The sequence below is a fragment of the Suillus clintonianus genome, assembly GCF_016758775.1.
Source record: "Suillus clintonianus strain FC179 chromosome Unknown DEU56scaffold_51, whole genome shotgun sequence".
NCBI classification, from domain to species: Eukaryota; Fungi; Basidiomycota; class Agaricomycetes; order Boletales; family Suillaceae; genus Suillus; species Suillus clintonianus.
The window spans coordinates 21,523-40,978 of NW_024539275.1; the positions used below are offsets into that span (position 1 = coordinate 21,523).

At 49.3% G+C, this 19,456-nt stretch overlaps 7 protein-coding genes across 7 annotated transcripts; all 7 read left to right on the forward strand.

The window, feature by feature from the left end:
* Positions 1 to 3,532: 3,532 nt before the first annotated feature.
* Positions 3,533 to 4,478, forward strand: DEU56DRAFT_952544 (uncharacterized protein; the record flags this gene model as incomplete). Its single annotated transcript, XM_041359170.1, has 7 exons — positions 3,533 to 3,625; positions 3,693 to 3,739; positions 3,848 to 3,873; positions 3,915 to 3,948; positions 4,008 to 4,109; positions 4,165 to 4,288; positions 4,336 to 4,478. 7 exons carry the CDS (start codon positions 3,533 to 3,535, stop codon positions 4,390 to 4,392), a joined length of 483 nt encoding a protein of 160 aa, XP_041206886.1. The 3' UTR covers positions 4,393 to 4,478.
* Positions 4,479 to 8,146: 3,668 nt separating this feature from the next.
* On the forward strand, positions 8,147 to 10,169 carry DEU56DRAFT_952549 (uncharacterized protein; the record flags this gene model as incomplete). Its single annotated transcript, XM_041359171.1, has 10 exons — positions 8,147 to 8,239; positions 8,295 to 8,337; positions 8,387 to 8,567; positions 8,619 to 8,689; positions 8,746 to 8,777; positions 8,827 to 8,876; positions 8,933 to 9,034; positions 9,075 to 9,144; positions 9,205 to 9,274; positions 9,646 to 10,169. 10 exons carry the CDS (start codon positions 8,147 to 8,149, stop codon positions 10,167 to 10,169), a joined length of 1,236 nt encoding a protein of 411 aa, XP_041206887.1.
* Positions 10,170 to 10,934: 765 nt separating this feature from the next.
* DEU56DRAFT_757324 (uncharacterized protein) lies at positions 10,935 to 12,768 on the forward strand (the record flags this gene model as incomplete). Its single annotated transcript, XM_041350116.1, is given in 7 exon segments — positions 10,935 to 11,083; positions 11,103 to 11,253; positions 11,374 to 11,521; positions 11,929 to 12,076; positions 12,130 to 12,227; positions 12,270 to 12,286; positions 12,337 to 12,768. The coding sequence occupies 7 exon segments, from the start codon at positions 10,935 to 10,937 to the stop codon at positions 12,766 to 12,768; spliced, it is 1,143 nt and encodes a 380-aa protein (XP_041206888.1).
* Positions 12,769 to 13,763: 995 nt separating this feature from the next.
* On the forward strand, positions 13,764 to 14,369 carry DEU56DRAFT_739480 (uncharacterized protein; the record flags this gene model as incomplete). The annotated part of the gene is made up of 1 exon (XM_041348733.1): positions 13,764 to 14,369. The coding sequence occupies one exon, from the start codon at positions 13,764 to 13,766 to the stop codon at positions 14,367 to 14,369; it is 606 nt and encodes a 201-aa protein (XP_041206889.1).
* An 850-nt stretch (positions 14,370 to 15,219) lies between these two features.
* On the forward strand, positions 15,220 to 15,861 carry DEU56DRAFT_952550 (uncharacterized protein; the record flags this gene model as incomplete). The annotated part of the gene is made up of 3 exons (XM_041359172.1): positions 15,220 to 15,320; positions 15,370 to 15,506; positions 15,565 to 15,861. The coding sequence occupies exons 1-3, from the start codon at positions 15,239 to 15,241 to the stop codon at positions 15,859 to 15,861; spliced, it is 516 nt and encodes a 171-aa protein (XP_041206890.1). The 5' UTR covers positions 15,220 to 15,238.
* A 1,288-nt stretch (positions 15,862 to 17,149) lies between these two features.
* On the forward strand, positions 17,150 to 17,823 carry DEU56DRAFT_914150 (SecY subunit domain-containing protein; the record flags this gene model as incomplete). The annotated part of the gene is made up of 2 exons (XM_041357597.1): positions 17,150 to 17,465; positions 17,516 to 17,823. The coding sequence occupies 2 exons, from the start codon at positions 17,150 to 17,152 to the stop codon at positions 17,821 to 17,823; spliced, it is 624 nt and encodes a 207-aa protein (XP_041206891.1).
* A 493-nt stretch (positions 17,824 to 18,316) lies between these two features.
* Positions 18,317 to 18,562, forward strand: DEU56DRAFT_688540 (uncharacterized protein; the record flags this gene model as incomplete). The annotated part of the gene is made up of 2 exons (XM_041347062.1): positions 18,317 to 18,393; positions 18,457 to 18,562. Coding segments are annotated over 2 exons (183 nt in total), but the record flags the coding sequence as incomplete, so codon positions are not given.
* Between the last annotated feature and the right edge of the window lie 894 nt (positions 18,563 to 19,456).

Sequence of the window (19,456 nt, forward strand, 5' to 3'; positions counted from 1 at the left end):
ATCTCAGGTGATGAAGATTGTAGCATACCATTTGCTGATCTACGTAGTCATCCCCAAGAAACATGTCTTCTTCACGAAGATCCTCTCTAAGGTCCACGTCTTCTTCAGCTAAATTTTCCTCCAGATCCACGCTATCAGTAGCCTGGGGAGGATCCGGATTCCTAGTCTAATGGAAGGGGGTGAGACATCAAACAGAATATGTGATGAAGATTGTAGCATACCATTTGCTGATCTACGTAATCATCCCCAAGAAACATGTCTTCTTCACGAAGATCCTCTCTAAGGTCCACGTCTTCTTCAGCTAAATTTTCCTCCAGATCCACGCTATCAGTAGCCTGGGGAGGATCTGGATTCCTAGTCTAATGGAAGGGGGTGAGACATCAAACAGAATATGTGATGAAGATTGTAGCGTACCATTTGCTGATCTACGTAATCATCCCCAAGAAACATGTCTTCTTCACGAAGATCCTCTCTAAGGTCCACATCTTCTTCAGCTAAATTTTGCTCTGGATCCACGTTATCAGTAGCCTGGGGAGGATCCGGATTCCTAGTCTAATGGAAGGGGGTGAGACATCAAACAGAATATGTGATGAAGATTGTAGCGTACCATTTGCTGATCTACGTAATCATCCCCAAGGAACATGTCTTCTTCACCAAGATCCTCTCTAAGGTCCACGTCTTCTTCAGCTAAATTCTCCTCCAGATCCACACTATCAGGAGCTTGGGGAGGATTCAGATGCGTAGTCTAGTGAAAGGGGGTGAGACATCAAACAGAATATGTGATGAAGATGGCGATAAAGATAGCGCACCATTTGTCGATCTGCAGGGACTACGTCTTCTTCATCAACATCCTCTACTATATGTACCACATCAGTGGCTGATGGCTTGTCCGATGGAGAGAGCTCGGCAATGAGGGGCAATGGGTCCGCCTGAGCTTCAGACTCTCTGCCTAGTGTGGGGAGCTCCTTATCTGTCTCCCCAGCCTGTGACGCATCAGACTATGTTATATTCTGATTAGAAAATGAGCTCCAATACTATATATTGATATACCTCTGCTGTCGTTCTGCTGTCGTTGATGTCAGCAATAAATCCTTGTATATTGGCCTCAGGTTCGGTATTATTGACACTGGCAGGCTGGATACATTCAGATGGAGAAGCTGGTACATTGCATACAAAAATACCTACCAAATTGGCTGTTACATCCGGAGAAGGGCTGTCAGGCAAAGAGAAGAGGCCAGAATTATTAGGGACATCAGGACTCTGACGGTGAAAGACACGTTTGAGGGGAGTCAACAGTGAATGATGCCATGCTCTAGTTGGATCATGCAGCCCAACACGCTGTTTTTTGCGATCATCCAACGCTCGATTGGCTGGCATGTCAAAGTTGATGATGAAGATAGGTGAGACGCAATACTATACCCAACCCATCAGCCTTGTGTTATAAAGGACGTGGTCACACCACCTGGGAATTCTGGGTCACCAAGGCATACAATGCAATGGCTGTATCACTATATAACATTTAAACCCGCCAATGAGGATATAATCATCAAAAAGATCTCATCCTTTGTCAGGTCATAGCTACCGCGCGCATGCCTTTATAGAATAATTCTGATTGTTAAAGAAAGTCAGCTTTGTTGCATTGGTCTGATGTGATTCATCAACGTTGAACGTCGAGGACCAATACTGCCCATCCACCTTTTGATTAAATGTACAATTAGCGTGCTTTGTAACACCTGAATGATAAAGTAACATAAAGTAACGGGATATAAAATACACCGGGGTCCACGTCTCGAAACATCGTCGTGGTACTTCTTCCCGCATGCGAGTTTTGCGATGCGTTTTGCGATGTCAGTAAAACGATCAGACGTTGCCGCTTTGCTTGGCAGCTTCAAACGCGACAGCTTCGACGTCCAAGACGATGACGAAGATGAGATACGATGCTCAGGAAGCGGACATAATTAAGTCCAAAGAAAATATCTGAAGTCACGTCAGCTAGACCGCTCAAAATAATATAAACACGAGGTGTACTGACATGCTCGAGGGCCGACCATAAGGATAGAAAGGATCGTCGAGCGCGCTATCGGTGAGCTCGTATTCACCAAGAGCGTCACTGTGTTAGATTGTTAGATGAGGGCATGAGGCATGGTGGGAATTAGAACAAGGGTTGGGACGTTGTGGAGGTGGTATTAGTTGTGGGGACCGCGCACCGTCTGCATGATTTTCTGGTATTGATACATAGATGAGCGCGTGACTCGACGAGATGGAACCGCCAGTCGCAGTCTGACCAACGTAAGGAGTTGTAATTGCACGGCCTAGGGTGATGGCTGAGCGCTGAGCAGCAGAGGTTAGCATGTGTTCTCGCTTTGTTCCCTCTATATTAATACTTCTCCGCATCCGATAACCTCCCGATATCCGAGTCACAGAACCAGCCCAGTTCTTTTCAGAGCCCGTTCATTGCAATGGTAAACTTTGTGTTGCTCGAATCTCTTCCTTGATTTTTATCCAAAATACTCGCCCGTTGTCTGAGCTCTACACTACACACTCGTAAGTTTCTGTTTTTCTCCTTCGACTGTAATCTATTCAGTCAAAAACCAGTCCCGTCGCTAGCAGACGACAGCGAACGCCACTGCCGTCGACCCATCACCCTTTCTTTATCGCATCCTCTCGAGTCTCAACTCCTCCCAAAACACGACAATCTCTCGGAACTCCAGCAATAGTACGGCTTGCTGAGGAGTTGGACCATAACTTCTTTTAGTGTCCGTGAGACGCATAGGGATCAATCTCTATCAAGCTGTGATCCAATTTTCTCCGTGTGTCGAAGGTGTAGTGACGAAAGAGTGAAGGACGATAATGGCATGCACCGAAGGATTTAGTTGTTTATACGCAACACCGTCCCCATAACCTTGCAGGTTGTCAACGCATCTTCAATGGCCCGAGCACATCGGATCGCAAGGTCTGTCTTGTGCCGTCGTGTCGCTGATACCAAACTCTATACTCACACACTCCACTAGATTGTGATCCCTGCTCTCCAACCTAACACAAAGGGCTTCTCTCAACCATCCGCGATCCCAACCCTGTTTATTTTATTTTTAATGAACGCAGCATACTCTGACCGTTGACTCGCTCACACGGATCGGTATCCAAACTGGGTTTTGCTCGCAAAAAACATCCGGCGGCGGTTCGGACAGGAATTTGGCAAGGTATAGACGAAGGAAGCGCAATGAGGAAGGCAGGACAGACGGACGGGTAATTTGCACCTGGCATTGGTGGATGAGATTGCTGCTGAGGTTAAGAGAGGGCTTGTTTGAGGTTCGAGGCACCTGTGAAGCTTACTGGGCACACCCTTAGAGGTATTATCAGCGCTGCTATGTTTAGCGATGGGAGAACTGATGGTGAAGACTACCATAGGTCTTTGGCATAACTTTCAGTATCATTGGCTTACTTCCCTCAATTGTGTACGTCGTGCTTTTCTTCGCCTTCCAAGGGCGCAATTTATCTCGCTGTTCTGCACAGTTCTGTTCTGTTTTACGCCATGCCTAATGGTGGACCAGTCTCAATGGTCTGGGGTGTACATGCTTGCTTCGGGTATCTCCATGAGCGAATTATGCTGATGGATGTCATGCTTGTTTGTTGATATCCCATACCCGTTTGCCTATAGTGGGCAGTTGCGAGTTTGTTTATTCTCTGTGTAGGAATATCGATGGCAGAATTGGGTTCTGCAGCGCCAACATCTGGAGGCGTGAGTCTGTTTTTCTCTTTGTTGACGTGGTAGCCTCCAGTGACATGGATGAACTACAGTTATACTTCTGCCAGGCTGGACGCACTCTTTGTCATCTCCGCGGTGTAGAAACTTGTTTGCATGGATTGTCGGGTGTAAGTCTGCATAGCAATGGCTGCTGTATCCATTGGCTCAGGCCAAACTTTCACCGCAACGAGTGCGCAAACTTTGTGTGTAATTCAAGACACCGATTCAGTCGATCAACCTGCTCATAATATCGAATATCTAGCGGAGTCTACGTTGCAATAGTCCTGTCACACGCAGTGATATGCTGCTTGGGAACTGCTGTTCTCGCAAGACTGCCAACAGTTTATGTTGTGCTTAACGTCTGGTTTGTGGGCTGAAATCGCGCAGGCTCACTCGAGATGCTGAATTACTCCGGGTAGTTTATGTCTCGCCGTTATCATCGGCCTTCCTGCTGCTACCCCAAAGGCGAACACCTCCTTTGACTCGAGTGTGCATATTAGCGAGGAATCATCGAATGCTGCTACTGCGGTTCCGTGGGCCATCGTAAGCCTCGAGTCCCACATTTATCTAAAATACTGAGTGCATTCCAGGTCAGCGCCATCGGCATTGCAGGAATCCTTGGTTGGGGTATGAGTTTATTCGTGTGATTCTGGAACACTGCTTACCGTCTCGCAGCAATCAACGTCTCTCTTACATTCTGCATGGGCACCGACGTGAACTGGCTACTCAGTAGTATTAGCGAAACATGACGTGTACACGACGAAAAAGACAGGAATGAAATGTGACCAATGCAAACACGTATTGAAATTTTTGCCAAGAGCCATAATTTTGCCGTCTGTGCCGGCTTCCTGATGCGAGGTAGCTGTCGATCTGATTGAGGGTAGTTGAGACAAGCGCCCGCATCCACGGCCAGGCCCCATTCGCCTTTGTCGTGTTCGGCAGCCTGGGGAAACACCGCGAATGATTTGAACAGTAAACGTGGATGGCGCGTACCTCTTGTGCTCCGCAGGCCAACTCAATTGGTTTCACGTCGCAGAACTCCACGGTGCGACTCGTTCATCAGAATGCTTCATGCCCATGGCAATAAGTTCCGTCAGGAGGACTCAGGCGAGAATAAACAAGCGTTCCTACGCCGAACAAGTGAACGGATGGGTTCTGGGTAGCTTTGCAGACGACTTGCATGTCGTAGTTTCGCTCTCCCTGATACGTGTCAGCCAACAAACGCCAGAGAAATGAGAAATGAGTATTGCTCGCAGAGCGTGGACTGCCACGCCGGGCCTCTGGCGATGGCCCCTCCTTGTGAGCGCCATGGATGATAGTGGTCAAAATCTTGTTCAGCCTCCCAGTGGGGTGAGACTCCGTGAGAAGAATTCAGCATGTGACATACCGTGACAGTGTGACGATAAAATTTTGCCAAAGTGTCATCCTCGCACTTTGGTTAGGGATTGCGAGTGAGATGCGGTCTGCGGCAGGAAGTCTCCGCGTCAGTATCAAGCCCAAACTCCTTTGCCCTAATGACTGCGACGGTGCGATATTGTCTGCGGCAGGAAGTCTCCGCGTCAGTATCAAGCCCAAACTCCTTTGCCCTAATGACTGCGACGGTGCGATATTGTCTGCGGCAGGAAGTCTCCGCGTCAGTATCAAGCCCAAACTCCTTTGCCCTAATGACTGCGACGGTGCGATATTGTCTGCGGCAGGAAGTCTCCGCGTCAGTATCAAGCCCAAACTCCTTTGCCCTAATGACTGTGACGGTGCGATATTGTCTGCGGCTGGAAGTCTCCGCGTCAGTATCAATCCTGAACTTTATAAGGGCCTACAATGTTCTTTGGGATTCTGGTTAGGGATGCAACGGTGAAATACTCTCTGCGGCTGGAAGTCTCTGCGTTAGTATTGAACTGGAACTCCTTGGCCTCGGTCGTTTATGTTCTGGTTGGGATGCAAAGGTGTGATGCTATCTGCGGCTGGAAGTCTCCGCGTTAGTATTGCACTGTGACTTGGTTCAATGTGTCGTACTATGTTTGTTAGGACGCCTCGACCAGTCTCCCTTACAACAGCTCCCCAGCGCAACTTCACCTGGGGGCGTCACGGTCCACACAAGTATTTCGATGTGCGCGGCCCTGCTTGTAAATGGCTAGACCACACGGGTTGGCGATATCCAAATGCCTCCCGAGACAAAGGCCTTGGATTGTGTCTCGAAGGCAGTCGGCTCGTGTTTGTCGATGGAAAGACTCTTTGTCAATCAAAAAGGTGGTATGGTACATCCTATCGAAATCATCATCGACGGGAAACAACATCGGGAACCACTGCTACCTCAAGAACTCGTTCTGCCATTCACCTTTCGTTATGCGACTCGTTATGCCATGCCATGGGCCCAACTCCTCAGGATCAGGTCATCTAGGCGGATTCACCCTTTTCCACGTGGGTTGAATGTGGTCTTACAAATAGTCCAATTGAGCGCCACACGACCCTTCCGATGCACACGAAGCGGAAACTGCAGGTACTGGGAGGGTCACGAGGAATCTGGTCTCTTCCTGTGGTTACGGGCCCGTTTTCGACTGAAATTGACACGATACTAATCGGTACAAACGCTAATCCTATGCCAGGTGTTTCGTTTGCTAAGTTCGTCTGCTAAGTCCTCGCAAAAAGCAACACGAACCGCGAAGACCGATGCTGCTAATTCCGACCCGCATTGTAGCAAACGGAGCAGTCCTCTAGGCCAAGCGCGCAGCACTGTTGCGGGGTCAGATCTCTTCAGGGAGGGCAGTAGCTTTGCCAGTGGCGTGTGATATGGATATCGAACGCTCTGGTTAATGACGGAGTTAATGGGAGAATGCGGAATATCAAGTACAGTCCTGACCGTTGGTACCACGGGCCAAGCTTGAAAAACTGCAGGATAGATTCGATCATTTTCAAGCGTGGAAATGGCAATAGAAATGCGAGAGGATTGCGCAACATGGGTGAAAAGGAACGTGGAGTGAGGTGGGCTTGCAGTAATTACCCACTGAGTCCCACGCCTAGGCGAAAACCTGTGTGATTAATAGAACTACAAGAGGACGCAGAATATCATTTTAGCATCACCTGCCACGCACCTCACGTCTCGCAGCACTGACCAACCCCTCTACCTCCCAAGCCTCATCCGCTTCCTAACAGGCGTATCCGAAGTCATTACCTCCGACGAAACTGAGGCTCACTCGCTCTGTCTCTGATATGGATGGGAACGAAGAGGTAGAGGTAGAGAGCGGCATGATTGACTATGGAACGGTTGCGTTGAGGGTGTGGAGTACATGTAGCATATACGTGAGGAAAAGTCAATCTTACTTTCAATTCTCACGTGATCCACTATAGTCTATGATGTTGTTTGTTTATAGCACCTCATCAAAACGAATCCCATTTCCCATTCGACTAGAACGTAATGCATGGAACAAGCGCGTTCGTGAACGTTTTACTCGAGAACCTGCAGAGCAACGCTCTTAATCGCAATGCCAAGACATCAGTACTGTCGTGCTTTTGTGGACACGCGGGGCTCTGTGCAACATAGCATTGTAAGCTGGTTTATGGACTTCTGGGTCTGTTCATTCCTGACCATCGCTCGCTAGCTCGACTTTGATATCGTAACTGCAGGAAGGAATCCTAGAGGCATACACCGGCGTCGTCACTGGGTTCGCATCTTCCATTCTGACTCATCTTTCCACTCATAAAATCGTCCCTAGCACCTACACTACTCCCTCACATGCACAGCATCCTCGAGCTCGTGGAGCATTGTCCAGCCGACGACGAATGATCCGACTCCACCGTGAAACTCCTTTGGCCCCATCGGCAACCTCACAAACTGTTTCCCCAATGGCCAATGACACCGTGACTTCCTTTGTGTATGTGCTATATTGTTTTCTGATGTTTTTCTGTTGCCTCAATTTCATTCCGTTTCAATCCCGACATTTTTAACGTGTTCCTTGCAGTTATGCGGTGGAGCAGCCACAGGTCCTTGTGCAGGATTCTGTCTCCTGACACTATGTAACATTTTTCCGCTCTGTCTGGACGAAGTGTTGCGGAAAGCAAGTGGCCGCTTTGTGGGACGGTCCTAATGGTATGTCTGATGCCTTCGCGTCCTTCAGCGCTATCTGACTTCGCACGTGAACTCAAACTTATGCGATTCATCAGCAACGTTTTGTGCGGGATATTTTTTGTTTGTATTTGCAATAACAAAGGGGGGATAAAGCTAACTTTTCAGCACCACGCGCAGCACAAAGCGCAACACTTCCTGTTGCGGATTGTGATCCGGAGGCATGTGGAGTGCCATCCAGATGAATGCGGATTGGCCATCCGCATGGGGACCCACATCTACGGATTGTGATCCGGAGGCATGTGGACCGCCATCCAGATGAATGCGGATTGGCCATCCGCATGGACGCACATCTAAATCTCATCTTCCGGACCCCTGGATTAACGCTCTGGTGCGAGAGGGTCGATAGGCGGCCTTCATTCGACCTTGACAGGGTACTTTGATCACGCTAGATAATGTCTTTTCGCGTCTGATCGTTTGCTTCGGAAGGTATATTTGCCGGATCAGTCTTCATCAGCCGAAGGGCAAGGGAGTTCCTCGAAGTCTTTGTACCCAAGGCATCATCTTATCGTACAATGCAGAGAACCTCAAAAGCTCGAAGCATGGCACTCCCGATTCGATGGACCACGTCACGAAACGCTTTGATGAGACCACAAACCGACTATTCCGAGACAAGAAGGAGCTACAATTCGTTCCATTCGGCTCTCCGCTTGACAAAGATCTCTCAGCCGGCATCCATGGAGGCCAGCTGAAACTCGATGTGTAAGTAGGCGAACAAACATCCAGTGTGATAACAATATTAATCTTCGATAGCGCGGAGGTGGCAGAGTTCTTCGAGCCTTCTATACAGGCGGCCGGCGGCAATCACGTCAATCAAAGCCCCGGTTGACGCGTCACAAGGGATGATCAAAGTGGGTTACTCATCACTAACCACCATGAGGCCTTAATGATCGCCTTTTCGTAGTCCGTCTGGTTGGTGAGAGGATTCGCGGCTAGCCCGTGGCTCTTTATTCAGTTACAGGAACGCCTCGCTCCACTGAAGATTACTGTGAACAGAACTGACAGCCCGACGTAAGAGGCCATATGATTATTCCAGTGCTTCATCTCTCTGATATCGTACGATTTAGCTCAAAAGCTGCGGCCGATGGCGCACTTGGCTTCTGCTGCGATCACCATGTTTCGGCCCGGATGTCGAGATTTGTGTACGGGGTGAAGGGTGAAGTACTTGCGTGAGTACGATCCAAATGATCCGGAGCACTTGTCTCGAAGAGATCGACTTTGCGAGCTCCCTTCTGGTCCTCGGCTACTGCCCGGTGCATTTGATTGTATCCTCGCTCGAGTATGTGTTGGGTGGTTTCACTGGCACGTGGGCTGACTTTACAAACGTGTGCATTTGCAGTGTGTGAAGGTTAAAGAATCCACGGTGTTTTTGCGGAAGTGCATGGCTTCAGCCCGGGACGACTCTATCAGTAAGCATGTGCTTGTCTCGTTCAATCGCACTCTCACGCTTGTCAATCATACAGCGCATGTAGAGAACGGTCGCTGGCAAGAATGGCAAGACATAGTGGACGATCGTGTTGAGCGTCGAGATTCACTTTGGTCTCACCAAATTCAAAGCGTGGATAAAATGGAATAACAACGTGGGTGATTCTTGTGTATTTGTTTTACGCACGCTAAGTAGTTTGGGATTAGGGAACGACCAAGTAGTATGTGAAAATCCGCATAGGACCGGTACATTACTAACTACGTTTGCAGTGGACCCGCGTCTATCGTGTATAGCGAGAGTGGCCATCGTGTTGACGAAGATGAACCGGACATCTCTGAGGATGACTATGCCTAGAAGTCCAAGAGCGTACCCGGGCAAGCATAGTCACAACCCAGTCATCTACTTCCGAGGCAGCCACCCCCTCGCCTCCGACCCCAATGGCCACTGAGCGTGGCGTGAGGAGCAATACAACGTCCATTTCTCATCATGCGCCACCAACACCCACGGCTAATCGAAGCATCCGGGAGGTCGAGCGAGAACAGACCATTTCTAGCGCATCCAAGGTCTCTGTCTCGGCTATTTCTCAACACGTCCATACAGCCACTTCCCAACATACACTCCCAGCTGCTTTCCACCCTCCCCCTGCAGCTGCCTCCCAGCCTGCACCTCTTGTTACCGTCGAAACCTGTGGACGGGAAGCTGAACCTGCTGCTAAAGGAAAGACCCACAAGACCACCGTACCTCCTTCCCCGATTGACCCAGCGGACACCACCGTGGGCAAGAGTCCAGGCCGGCTAGCAGAAGCCCTTATATCGGTATGGGGCTCTACCTCCAAGGCGAATACGCCTGGAGCCTTGCCGCTCCTTCAAACATCCTGATTTCTCGAGCCAACAACGTTGAAGACTGAAGCTCCCCTCTGCTGTCTCTCAAAGTTACGCCAAAGACTGCGGAGGTCAAGGTTAGAGGAGGAATACGAGGAAACCAATCTGCCTCCCACCATTCGGGATGATCACAGCGGGCGGTGCAGCAGGTAAATGTCTGTCTAGTTCAAGAGCCCAGAGTGCAGTCACTCTCTTCACACAAGGTCAGTCCTTTTCTTATCGTAATATCCTACTCTATCTTATTCCAACAACATCGCCGACCTATGAAGATTGGCGACGGAGATGGTAATAAATGGGCGATCCCCATGCATCTGCAGTCTATCCTGGCCGAGATTTATCAGGCACACGCCCTTGCCCCTGCCCCCGTCCACCTTGCGATCCCACAGATAACGCCCCAATAGACTACGCCGTCTCAGTCATGTCAACACCCAGCTAATCCCACTATATCGTCATACGTTCCATCCAAGTCCGCCCAAATTTTCCATCAGCCTCCTTTGTCGTTATGATTCAAGCCCGAGCCCTGGTCATCTACAAATGAGGCCCACCAGCGGAGGAAGAGGAGGGAGAATCATCACCTTTTCAACGCTATCGCTGAGGATTTTGGAAGGGCCACACGTTGTCTGGTTTTGGATCCAATGACCGTTTGAGTCTCGTGACTTTTGAAAGTGGGACCTGGCGGACGTGTGTGCAAGACACCTTACCTTTGTATTGGTAAGGGGTTCATCGACGTGATTGGACGTCTGAATGAGGTTCCACACCCAGATGTCACAGCCCATTACTCCCGGCGGCATCACCGCCCCCATGGAACTTGGTGTTCCTCCGGCAGCAATAATCGCTTTGTCGGCATCTGAACATGTTGGAGAGCCAGACTTACGTCTAACATATCATCGGGACGGTAACTATGATGGACTGTGTACTGTTATGACGGAGATTCGGGGCGCGGCGGATGAAAGCAATCGAGGCTAACCAGAAAAACCAGGAACAAGACCTCGCGAGTCGGTCCGAAGCTGTCAGGATTCATGGGCGGGCCATGAGATCATCGACGTGGGGGCGGATTTGGAGGTGGGCTGGGGCAGGCTGGGTATGCCACCAACTTATGTCTTTCCGGGTCGGATAACGCCAACAGACTATGTGAGTTGCTTGCCCGACACATGAGCGTAAATTTTATGCGTGCCGATATTCTATTCTAGCATTCCCGCAGAGGTCGCTTCACCATCGGGTTATGAGACCTGTGTCAGGATGTGGCCGATCTTACAGGACTGCCAGCCGGCCAGTTGCTAACTCGCTACGAAAGCGGTGCCTGTACGACAAAGCCCTTACACACAAACTTATGCGTTTCCTCGACAATGGTTTGTGTGGGATATTCCTTTTTTGTACTGGCGATAACAAAGGGGGGATAAAGCTAACTTTTCAGCACCACGCGCACCACAAAGTGCAATACTTCCTGTTGTGGACTGTGATCTGGAGGCATGTGGAGCGCCATCCAGATCAATGTGGATTGGCCATCTACATGGACGCACATCCAAATCTATTCTTCTGTACCCCTAGATTAACGCTCTGCATTATGTGTATCACAAATATATTGTAGCTTGCCTGTAAATGAATCTACTGGACATTGATGATCACCCGAGTTCTTGGACAAATGCTGAGGTTAATTTTTCAACACCAGTGATTAGTAAGCACTTGTTTGTTAAATTTTCGTCTGAGCTCTCCCCAAGCTTGAGCGCTTCAATTGCTATGAGGATTATTCCTGCAGAGTTCTGCTCTGAAATCCCCATTGTGCATGGCAAAACAACAGTGTTGCAGCTGATGGATGTTTCTTCTGGGATACATTCTACCATTCCGACAACTTTTCGACAGCGGTTTTCCTTTCCAATTGAGAGTGAGCAATATGTTGAAAATCAGTATGTCACCTCTGCTTTTGTAATCTAATATCTAATCTTCATTGGCTCAACAGGCCCTGTAATGGCAATGGAATCACTCCAAGCACTGCCTTATCCAACTGTCCAGTACCAGCACCCTATGACGATCATGCATCCAACGTTACAGATTCAAGTATTGATCTGAATAGTGATGATTTTCGTAGTGTTAATGTAGTGGAAGATGCAAGGCATGTAAGTTACTCTCTGGCCTTGTGTAGTTTGGAGTGTTGACGAATGTCTAGGTTGATGATGATTTGTTTTTGAACAATTCACCTCACTCACTGCCAATGGTGACTCCACAAACTGGGCAGGCTATTGAGACTGCCCTATATCTAAAGCGCTTTGTGAGGAAAACATCGACATTGGTGTATGGATGGTTCGAGATGACTGGTCTGCAACCAATTACTGCTCCACCTAGCTTCTCATCTTTCGAAGTCGTGCAACCAAGTGATCTCTTTATCCATCGCACAGACCAGACAATATCGTGCTGGGTGCGTGAAAATTCTGCCAGCGGTGGGGTATGGAGTGCCATTTCAGTGGGTGACAAAGGATCCTTCAATGAGGATTTCGCATGCAGAGTTTTAGCATTACAGCCCGATGGGAATCCCACGTGGGTCCTTCCGAAGTCTATGGCAAGATACAAGCGATTGGCCAACAAGGGTTCAACTGCATGACAAAGGTACTTAGAGAGGCTCAAGTGTATTAGCAATGTTTTATGTTCGGCTACATTAATGAAAACCCTTATGTTGCTCTCTGGTCTTAGCGTCTTCAACAACTTCTTAAGCGATTCATCGGCAACATTTTGTATGGGATATTGTTTCTTTGTACTGGTGATAGTGAAGGGGGGATAAAGCTAACTTCACTGCCCCCATGGAACTTGTTGTTCTTCCGGCTGTAATAACCACTTTGTTGGGTGCAAAATCTGGAGCAATGTGTCCATTGTCATCCATCTTGGTCTCCAGTTCATTATCCTCGTTGTTTGTGTATTTGTACTACCTTGTCTTACGAATGCACTTTGAATTGCCACAGGCCCACGGCAGTGTGACTTTCTGAGTGATTCACAAAGGAATTGGTTGGTATAAGTACTATCTGTCATAATGTGATGTCTTTATACCTTTACTATGCGCCCCACAGTCCCCAAATTCAGACCCAAATTCAAGCCCTTAGTCCGTCTTGAAGATCAGTCATTTGTGGAAGAAGGAAGTCCTTGGTTGATAGCAAGTGAGTATGCCAGTTATCTGCTCAGAATCACCTTCATGATACAACAGGCACAGTGGAGAAGCAACAATTAGATGCCCATGAGGTGCCTCAGCTCGCCTCACCTTCTAGTCCAATGGCACAACAAGAGTGAGTTGGTCTGTTCACTTGGGTGTCTGAGTGGCTGTGCTAAGTCACCAACAGACATAGTTGTCCATCTTTTCCATTAACTTCAGTTATGCGATACATCATGGAATTCATATTCTCTCAGCTCCTCAAGGCTGTGACATTAGGGCTGCTTGTGGTGTCATTCAACTGGAATGGCAGTCTTTTTGGGGTCAAGAGCAGAAACGTAGATTACGACATAATTCTGTCTCGACTCGATCATCTTAACACGGCAATCCACAATCAACGACTTGAAGATATTACCACCACTTTTCCTACAGGTGCATCCTCTGCAGAGTTGATTGTAATGCCGGATTTCGCACTCATCAGTTCGGGAGCATTTCACATACCACCGCTTACCTCCACTTTTGCCACCACACCATCCCCATGGCATATGTGGCTCCAGGTCCCAGATCAGCGTTCTTTCCAGAGTAATTCCCCCAACATAGCATTGACCGCTGATGGAAGTTGTTGGAGAATACCACAAGCAAGCGGTCACTTGGGAATTGGGTTCAAGATCCCGGTGATCATTACGCATCTTTCCATTGAGCATCCTCCTTCCCAGTCCATGGATGCACCCCGTGATATTGTTTTATGGGGTTTCATTGAGCAGGCTGACAATCTCCAGCGCTATGCATTTGTTGATCAGGACATGGACGATCAGCCTCCTCAAGAGGTCATCGAGGAATCTCGAAAGCAGAACCCCACCGGGTCTTTCATCAAACTCGCACATGTGGAATATAGCCCATTCCACAACTTGCATGTCCAAACATTTTCTGTGAGTGAAAATGTTCTTCGGTCAGGTTTTGATTTCGGTTTGGTTGTGGTTGAGATACGAGGGAATTGGGGTGGAGATGAGACTTGCTTATACAGAGTGCGGGTTCACGGAAAAGATATTCATACAGGGGTGTAAACATTTATTTAAATTCATGCTTACACCAAGAATCCGAACTTGGGGTGGTACCGTATTTTTCACGAGCTGACGATCGAAGAATGCGGTATCACCCCCGATTCTTTACTGGTGCGATTGATATTGGCCAGAATCCCAACCCGTTCTTTCAATACTACCTTCATGCTTGCAATTGTCATTAATGCCTTTGGCGCAAACATGCAGCCACCCACTGTTTATGTAATGTTACACTACTAGTAGTATAGTACTGTGTCTGTTTCATCGAATCGTGCCACCTTCAATTATAAACCTTGCAAAAACGCTCTATTCCCTTCTCTTTGCATGGTTAAATGAGCACAGCAACCAGCGACTGTACCGCGACAATTTTGATACCTTCATCGGTCTTTGAGACCTCCCCGCGCCACGGAACATGACCAGCTGCCCTAACCCCCTTGATCAGTTCTGCGTCAACTTTGACAACGAGCGCCTGGAAAACCTTGTCCAGAGACGTATCTTCGAGGCTCACGTTGATGAATACCAGAGCGAGGGTATCTCGCGCTCTGCTCCCACCGTCCCCTACTTTGACAATGCCGAGTGTGGCTCCTTCAAAACAAGCCGGGTGGTCTTATCTACATCATAGATGACCCTTGCTTCTCGCCGCTCACATAAGAAGACCGACCACTCGATGGTGGAAGCCTTTGGCAAGCGTTGGGGTAACCACTCGTCGTTCAAAGTTGGTGTCATTGATCCTTCTGGTTTCCCCACGTTTACCGTCAATCACTTCAACGGCCCCGTCGCCTACTCTACTGGGGGCTTCTTGAACCGTAACATCGATGCTCCCAACACCCTGTAAGCTGGCTTATGGACTTCTGGGTCTGCTCGACTTTGATCTCATGGACTATGTCGCTCAACTACGGGAAGGAATCCTAGAGGGATACACCGGCGTCGTCACTGGGTTCCAGAACACCGAGAAAGGTTTGCATCTTCCATTTAGACTCATCTTGCCACTCACAATTGTCCCTAGGACCCACACCCATCGTCAGGAGGGTTTCTCTATGCCTGAATTCCCTTCCCCGCGCCGATCGAAATCCTTTCTCCTTCCATTTTCTCGACCTGGCGGACTGTGCTGACGCTGAGGGAGCGAGATGTTGTCCTTGGGCAGTTCAAGGCAAGTGCAATCAATCCGTGGCCGAGTCGTTTGTTAAGCATGTTTTTGTAGGTTTTCATGTCACACGCGGCTTTCCAATCGCTCGATGACCATATTCGTGCATCGGATGTCGAGGAGCAGAAGCGCAATCGTATGCGTGACGCTGAAGCGGAGGCTGGACTTGATTTCTGTGGCTTCGGTGACCCATACGCTCCTTACTCTTCTCCTGGCGAGGAGTCATCATTCGTCAGCGCCTTCTTGGACCCGGCTCTTCCTCTTGTTTCCAACGCGTCTCCCTTCCAGTGCGCTGATATGTATGATGAGGACTATGAGGGCTTAGACAATCGCAGCCTCCACGAGCTACCGTGACAACTCCAACTCCAACTATGGCACTGAATCATATGCTCCCTCCAGCAACATGTTCCAGAATTTTGGCTTGCTACACTGGTATCTCAGCGTGCCCTTGTCTCAGACTGCAAATTGTTTTACTCGCCACAGTGTCAGCTCGCAGAGGGTATTTTGCTCGCACTCTCCATTTTGATGGTCAGCATAATTGGGTTCAGAAGATGAGACTTCGTTGCGGAAGACCATCGATTTGCTGGTGCAGCTCAAGCCCCTTGTGATATCCAACCAGATGGTCCAGGACTACTCGCAGAACCGCGTCGATACCCTGCACACGAAGAACTCGCTGCACCTCGGAGAAGATCGATACCTTATCACGCTCCTTCTGAAGCACTTCTCTCTGCACAACAATACCCGATTCGTTCATGACGCTCATGCGTTTACCGTAGTGCCTGATGGCTGAAAGATTCTGCTCCCTCAACGTCGTCGCTGGATCAACTCGACGGTTCATAACCTTGGAAAGCTTATGCCCCCGGAGCAGCCTTGTGGTTTCTGTTGCTTCTCGATGCGGTCTATGATCATGATCGATTTGGTTTCGACTATCATTCAGCCTATCACTGTCGGCTTATGTGCGTCCGGTTTTTTTTTCTGGTTTTTTTTTTTTTCGGATTCTGATTGAAGTTATAGATCGTGTATTCCCTTGTGGAAGTCGTCACGAAGCAGGAGACTCTCCCTGTCAGATCGGTGTCGTGTATGTCTTACAAGCCCCTATGACTTTGTCGGATGGATGTTCTTCTACATTCTGGCCATCCCGATCTTCTCTCTCATGCTCCCGCTCTATTCGTTCTGGCATATGTATGACTTCTCCTGGTGCGCCACCCGTATCGTGTTGGGTTAAGCTGGCAAGAAGCTGATCGTTCATGTAGGTGTTTTGTGGTTCTAGTTATTTGGAACAATACCGATGAAGTTTCTTTAGGACGAAGGCAAGTTCGATCCCAGCGCGATTCCTCTCAAGTCTTGGAATGATTACGTGTGTGGTTTTGGGTCCTTTGTAGACGTGTTACTAATCAGGTTTGCAGGAGAACGAGCTTTGGGGCAACTTTACGTCCGGAACGACTATGCGACTACTGAATTTAACCGAGGTCGAAGATCGCAAGCTGTTCAGCGGTGCACAAAAATGTACGTGTCATTTCGCTGCTTTCCGAACCTTACTGACGGATGCTGGTTTCAGTATTTGCTTTGATTATTTCACTTGGCCAGGCTACCCTATAAGTCTTGACAGGTCTTTGCGGACAACCAAGTGATCTCGGTGCCGATGTTCACTCTCCTCATCGTTCAACTCGTCACTGCTGCCTTCTTTGTTATCCTCCTCGACGAGCTCCTTCAGAACGGTTACGGTCTCTGGGCCGGTATTTCCCTTTTCATTGCAATTAACATCTGCGAATCCATCGTGGCCCAGAGTTCGAAGGTGCCGAACTTCATGAACCTCCTTGCGGTTATACAAAGCCTCCACGTTGAGATCCTTGTCAAGAGCAACAGATTCCGCGGTCAACGCGGCAGCTACCTCATCAAGATATTCTATACCAGTAACATGCCAATCATGCTCCAGAGCGCACACTTACATCAAACGTGTTTATTGTGTCGCAAATGCTCGCAACGCGCGTCCTGAGACTCTCCCCAGCTCCGGGCAGTAGCTGGTATCGCATACTACATGTCGCCCCCACACACCATCGAAGAAGCTTTCCTCGACCCCATCCACACACTCCTCTACATCAGGTGATGGCTGGTCATCATGAGAGTTTGATGTACAACGAACTCAAGCGCGTTATTCCTACCGCCGCTGCTTTTGGAGGCGCTATTCTGGGCCGCAAGAGACAAGGGTGGAAGGCCCTCCATCGTCTACCACGCCCGCAGACACCTGAGCTCATCCCGGAAGCTCCCAGGGACCTCGCTGCGATTGTGGAGATTTCAGAGGCGGCTGCCAAGTAGCACACGGAGACAATTCGCACTCGAGCTCAATTTCACGTCGGAAGCACCATCTGCATCAGCGGATGATACCACTGGTGATGGTGGTTGGGGCCCCATGAGTCGTGGGGTGCCACTGAAGTGAAAGAACAAGCTCCCCCATTTGGGGTTCTTCTAGTGGAGGCGGTAGCACCGGATGGGGCTCCAGTGTGGTCGACACCAAATAGGGGGCGCCTCAATCGAAGAGTAGCTGGTCTATGGGAGCTGCACCCTCTTTTGGAGGCCTCTGCTCTACTCTCACAGGATCGTTTTGTAACTTCCTCGGCGCTGATGGCAGGAAAAGTTCCAGGCCCTCGCCGAAGCCTGGCTTATCTTCACTTCCAGCTGAACGCACTTATTCTCTTGGAGGCCTCGGCTCTCTTGCAGGATCATTCAGTAACCTCCTCATCGCTGATGACAAGAAGAGTCACATGCCCTCGCCGAGACCTGACGCATCCCCTCTTCCACTCGAGCGTGAATCCGTTTTGTCACAGAAGGAGAAGCCAGTCTCCACGCGTGTGTCCAGAGCGGTCTTGCCGCCGATGTTCTTCCAGTGTGTATTCCAAACATATTCCACGCACGCACTTCTTGTCTGACGTATCCCTAGAATCCGTCTAGGCACGGATTCCTTGTAGCTGATGCGGGTGGCAGCACGCTTGATATCTGTTCATATGCGGTCCGAGGAACAAATCCCCTGGTTATCGAGGAGGTAGCTCCTCCTGATTGTGAGAATGCGGTGACGCGTCCTCTTGATGTTCATCCCCATGGACACACATCTAAATATCATCATCCGGACCCCTGGATTAACGCTCTGGTTTGTACTACCAACATCTAACGGGCTCTGTGTGACCTCGGGCTAACCCTGTACGCTGGCTTATGGTCTTCTGGGTCTGTTGAGTCCTGACCAGTGCTCGCTAGCTCGACTTTGATCTCATGGACTATGTCGCTCAACTACAGGAAGGAATCCTAGAGGCCTACACCGGCGTCGTCACTGGGTTCCAGAACACCGAGAAAGGTTTGGATCTTCCATTGAGACTCATCTTGCCACTCACAATCGTCCCTAAGACCCGGCCGCACCCATCGCCAGGACGGTTTCTCCACGACTGAATTCCTAAATCGCATCCAGGGAAAACCAGATAGCGTGTTGCCGTTTGATGTTCCTGATTCCGCTGATCCTTCCCTGCGCCGATCCAAATCCTTTCTCCCTCCATTTTCTCGACCTGGCGTTCCAGCCCGTGCGATACAACGCTCGGAGAGAGTAAGGTAATTGGGACAACCAAGTATGTTTCACATCGTGCGTTATTGAAAACCCGGCCGACGTCCCTGTTTCTTCCGTAGGGTGTTCCTGCCTGGAAGGAAGGCATTATTTGCGCAAGGGTATTGCCATTCGACTACTGGAACTAGAGTCAGAATTGGACGCATTTCATGTCTCCCTGGAAATCATGGGAGTTCTCTCGGAGCTCGCTGTGCGACGCTACATGGAGGGCAAGGGAAAATTCGACACAAAGTTCGCGAAAGAGCGACACGCCATTCAGAAGCAACGTAACCGGAACCTCGAGCTCTCGAGGGGAGACGTTTTGAAGAACATTGCACAGCTTCAGGATTGGCATGATGAATA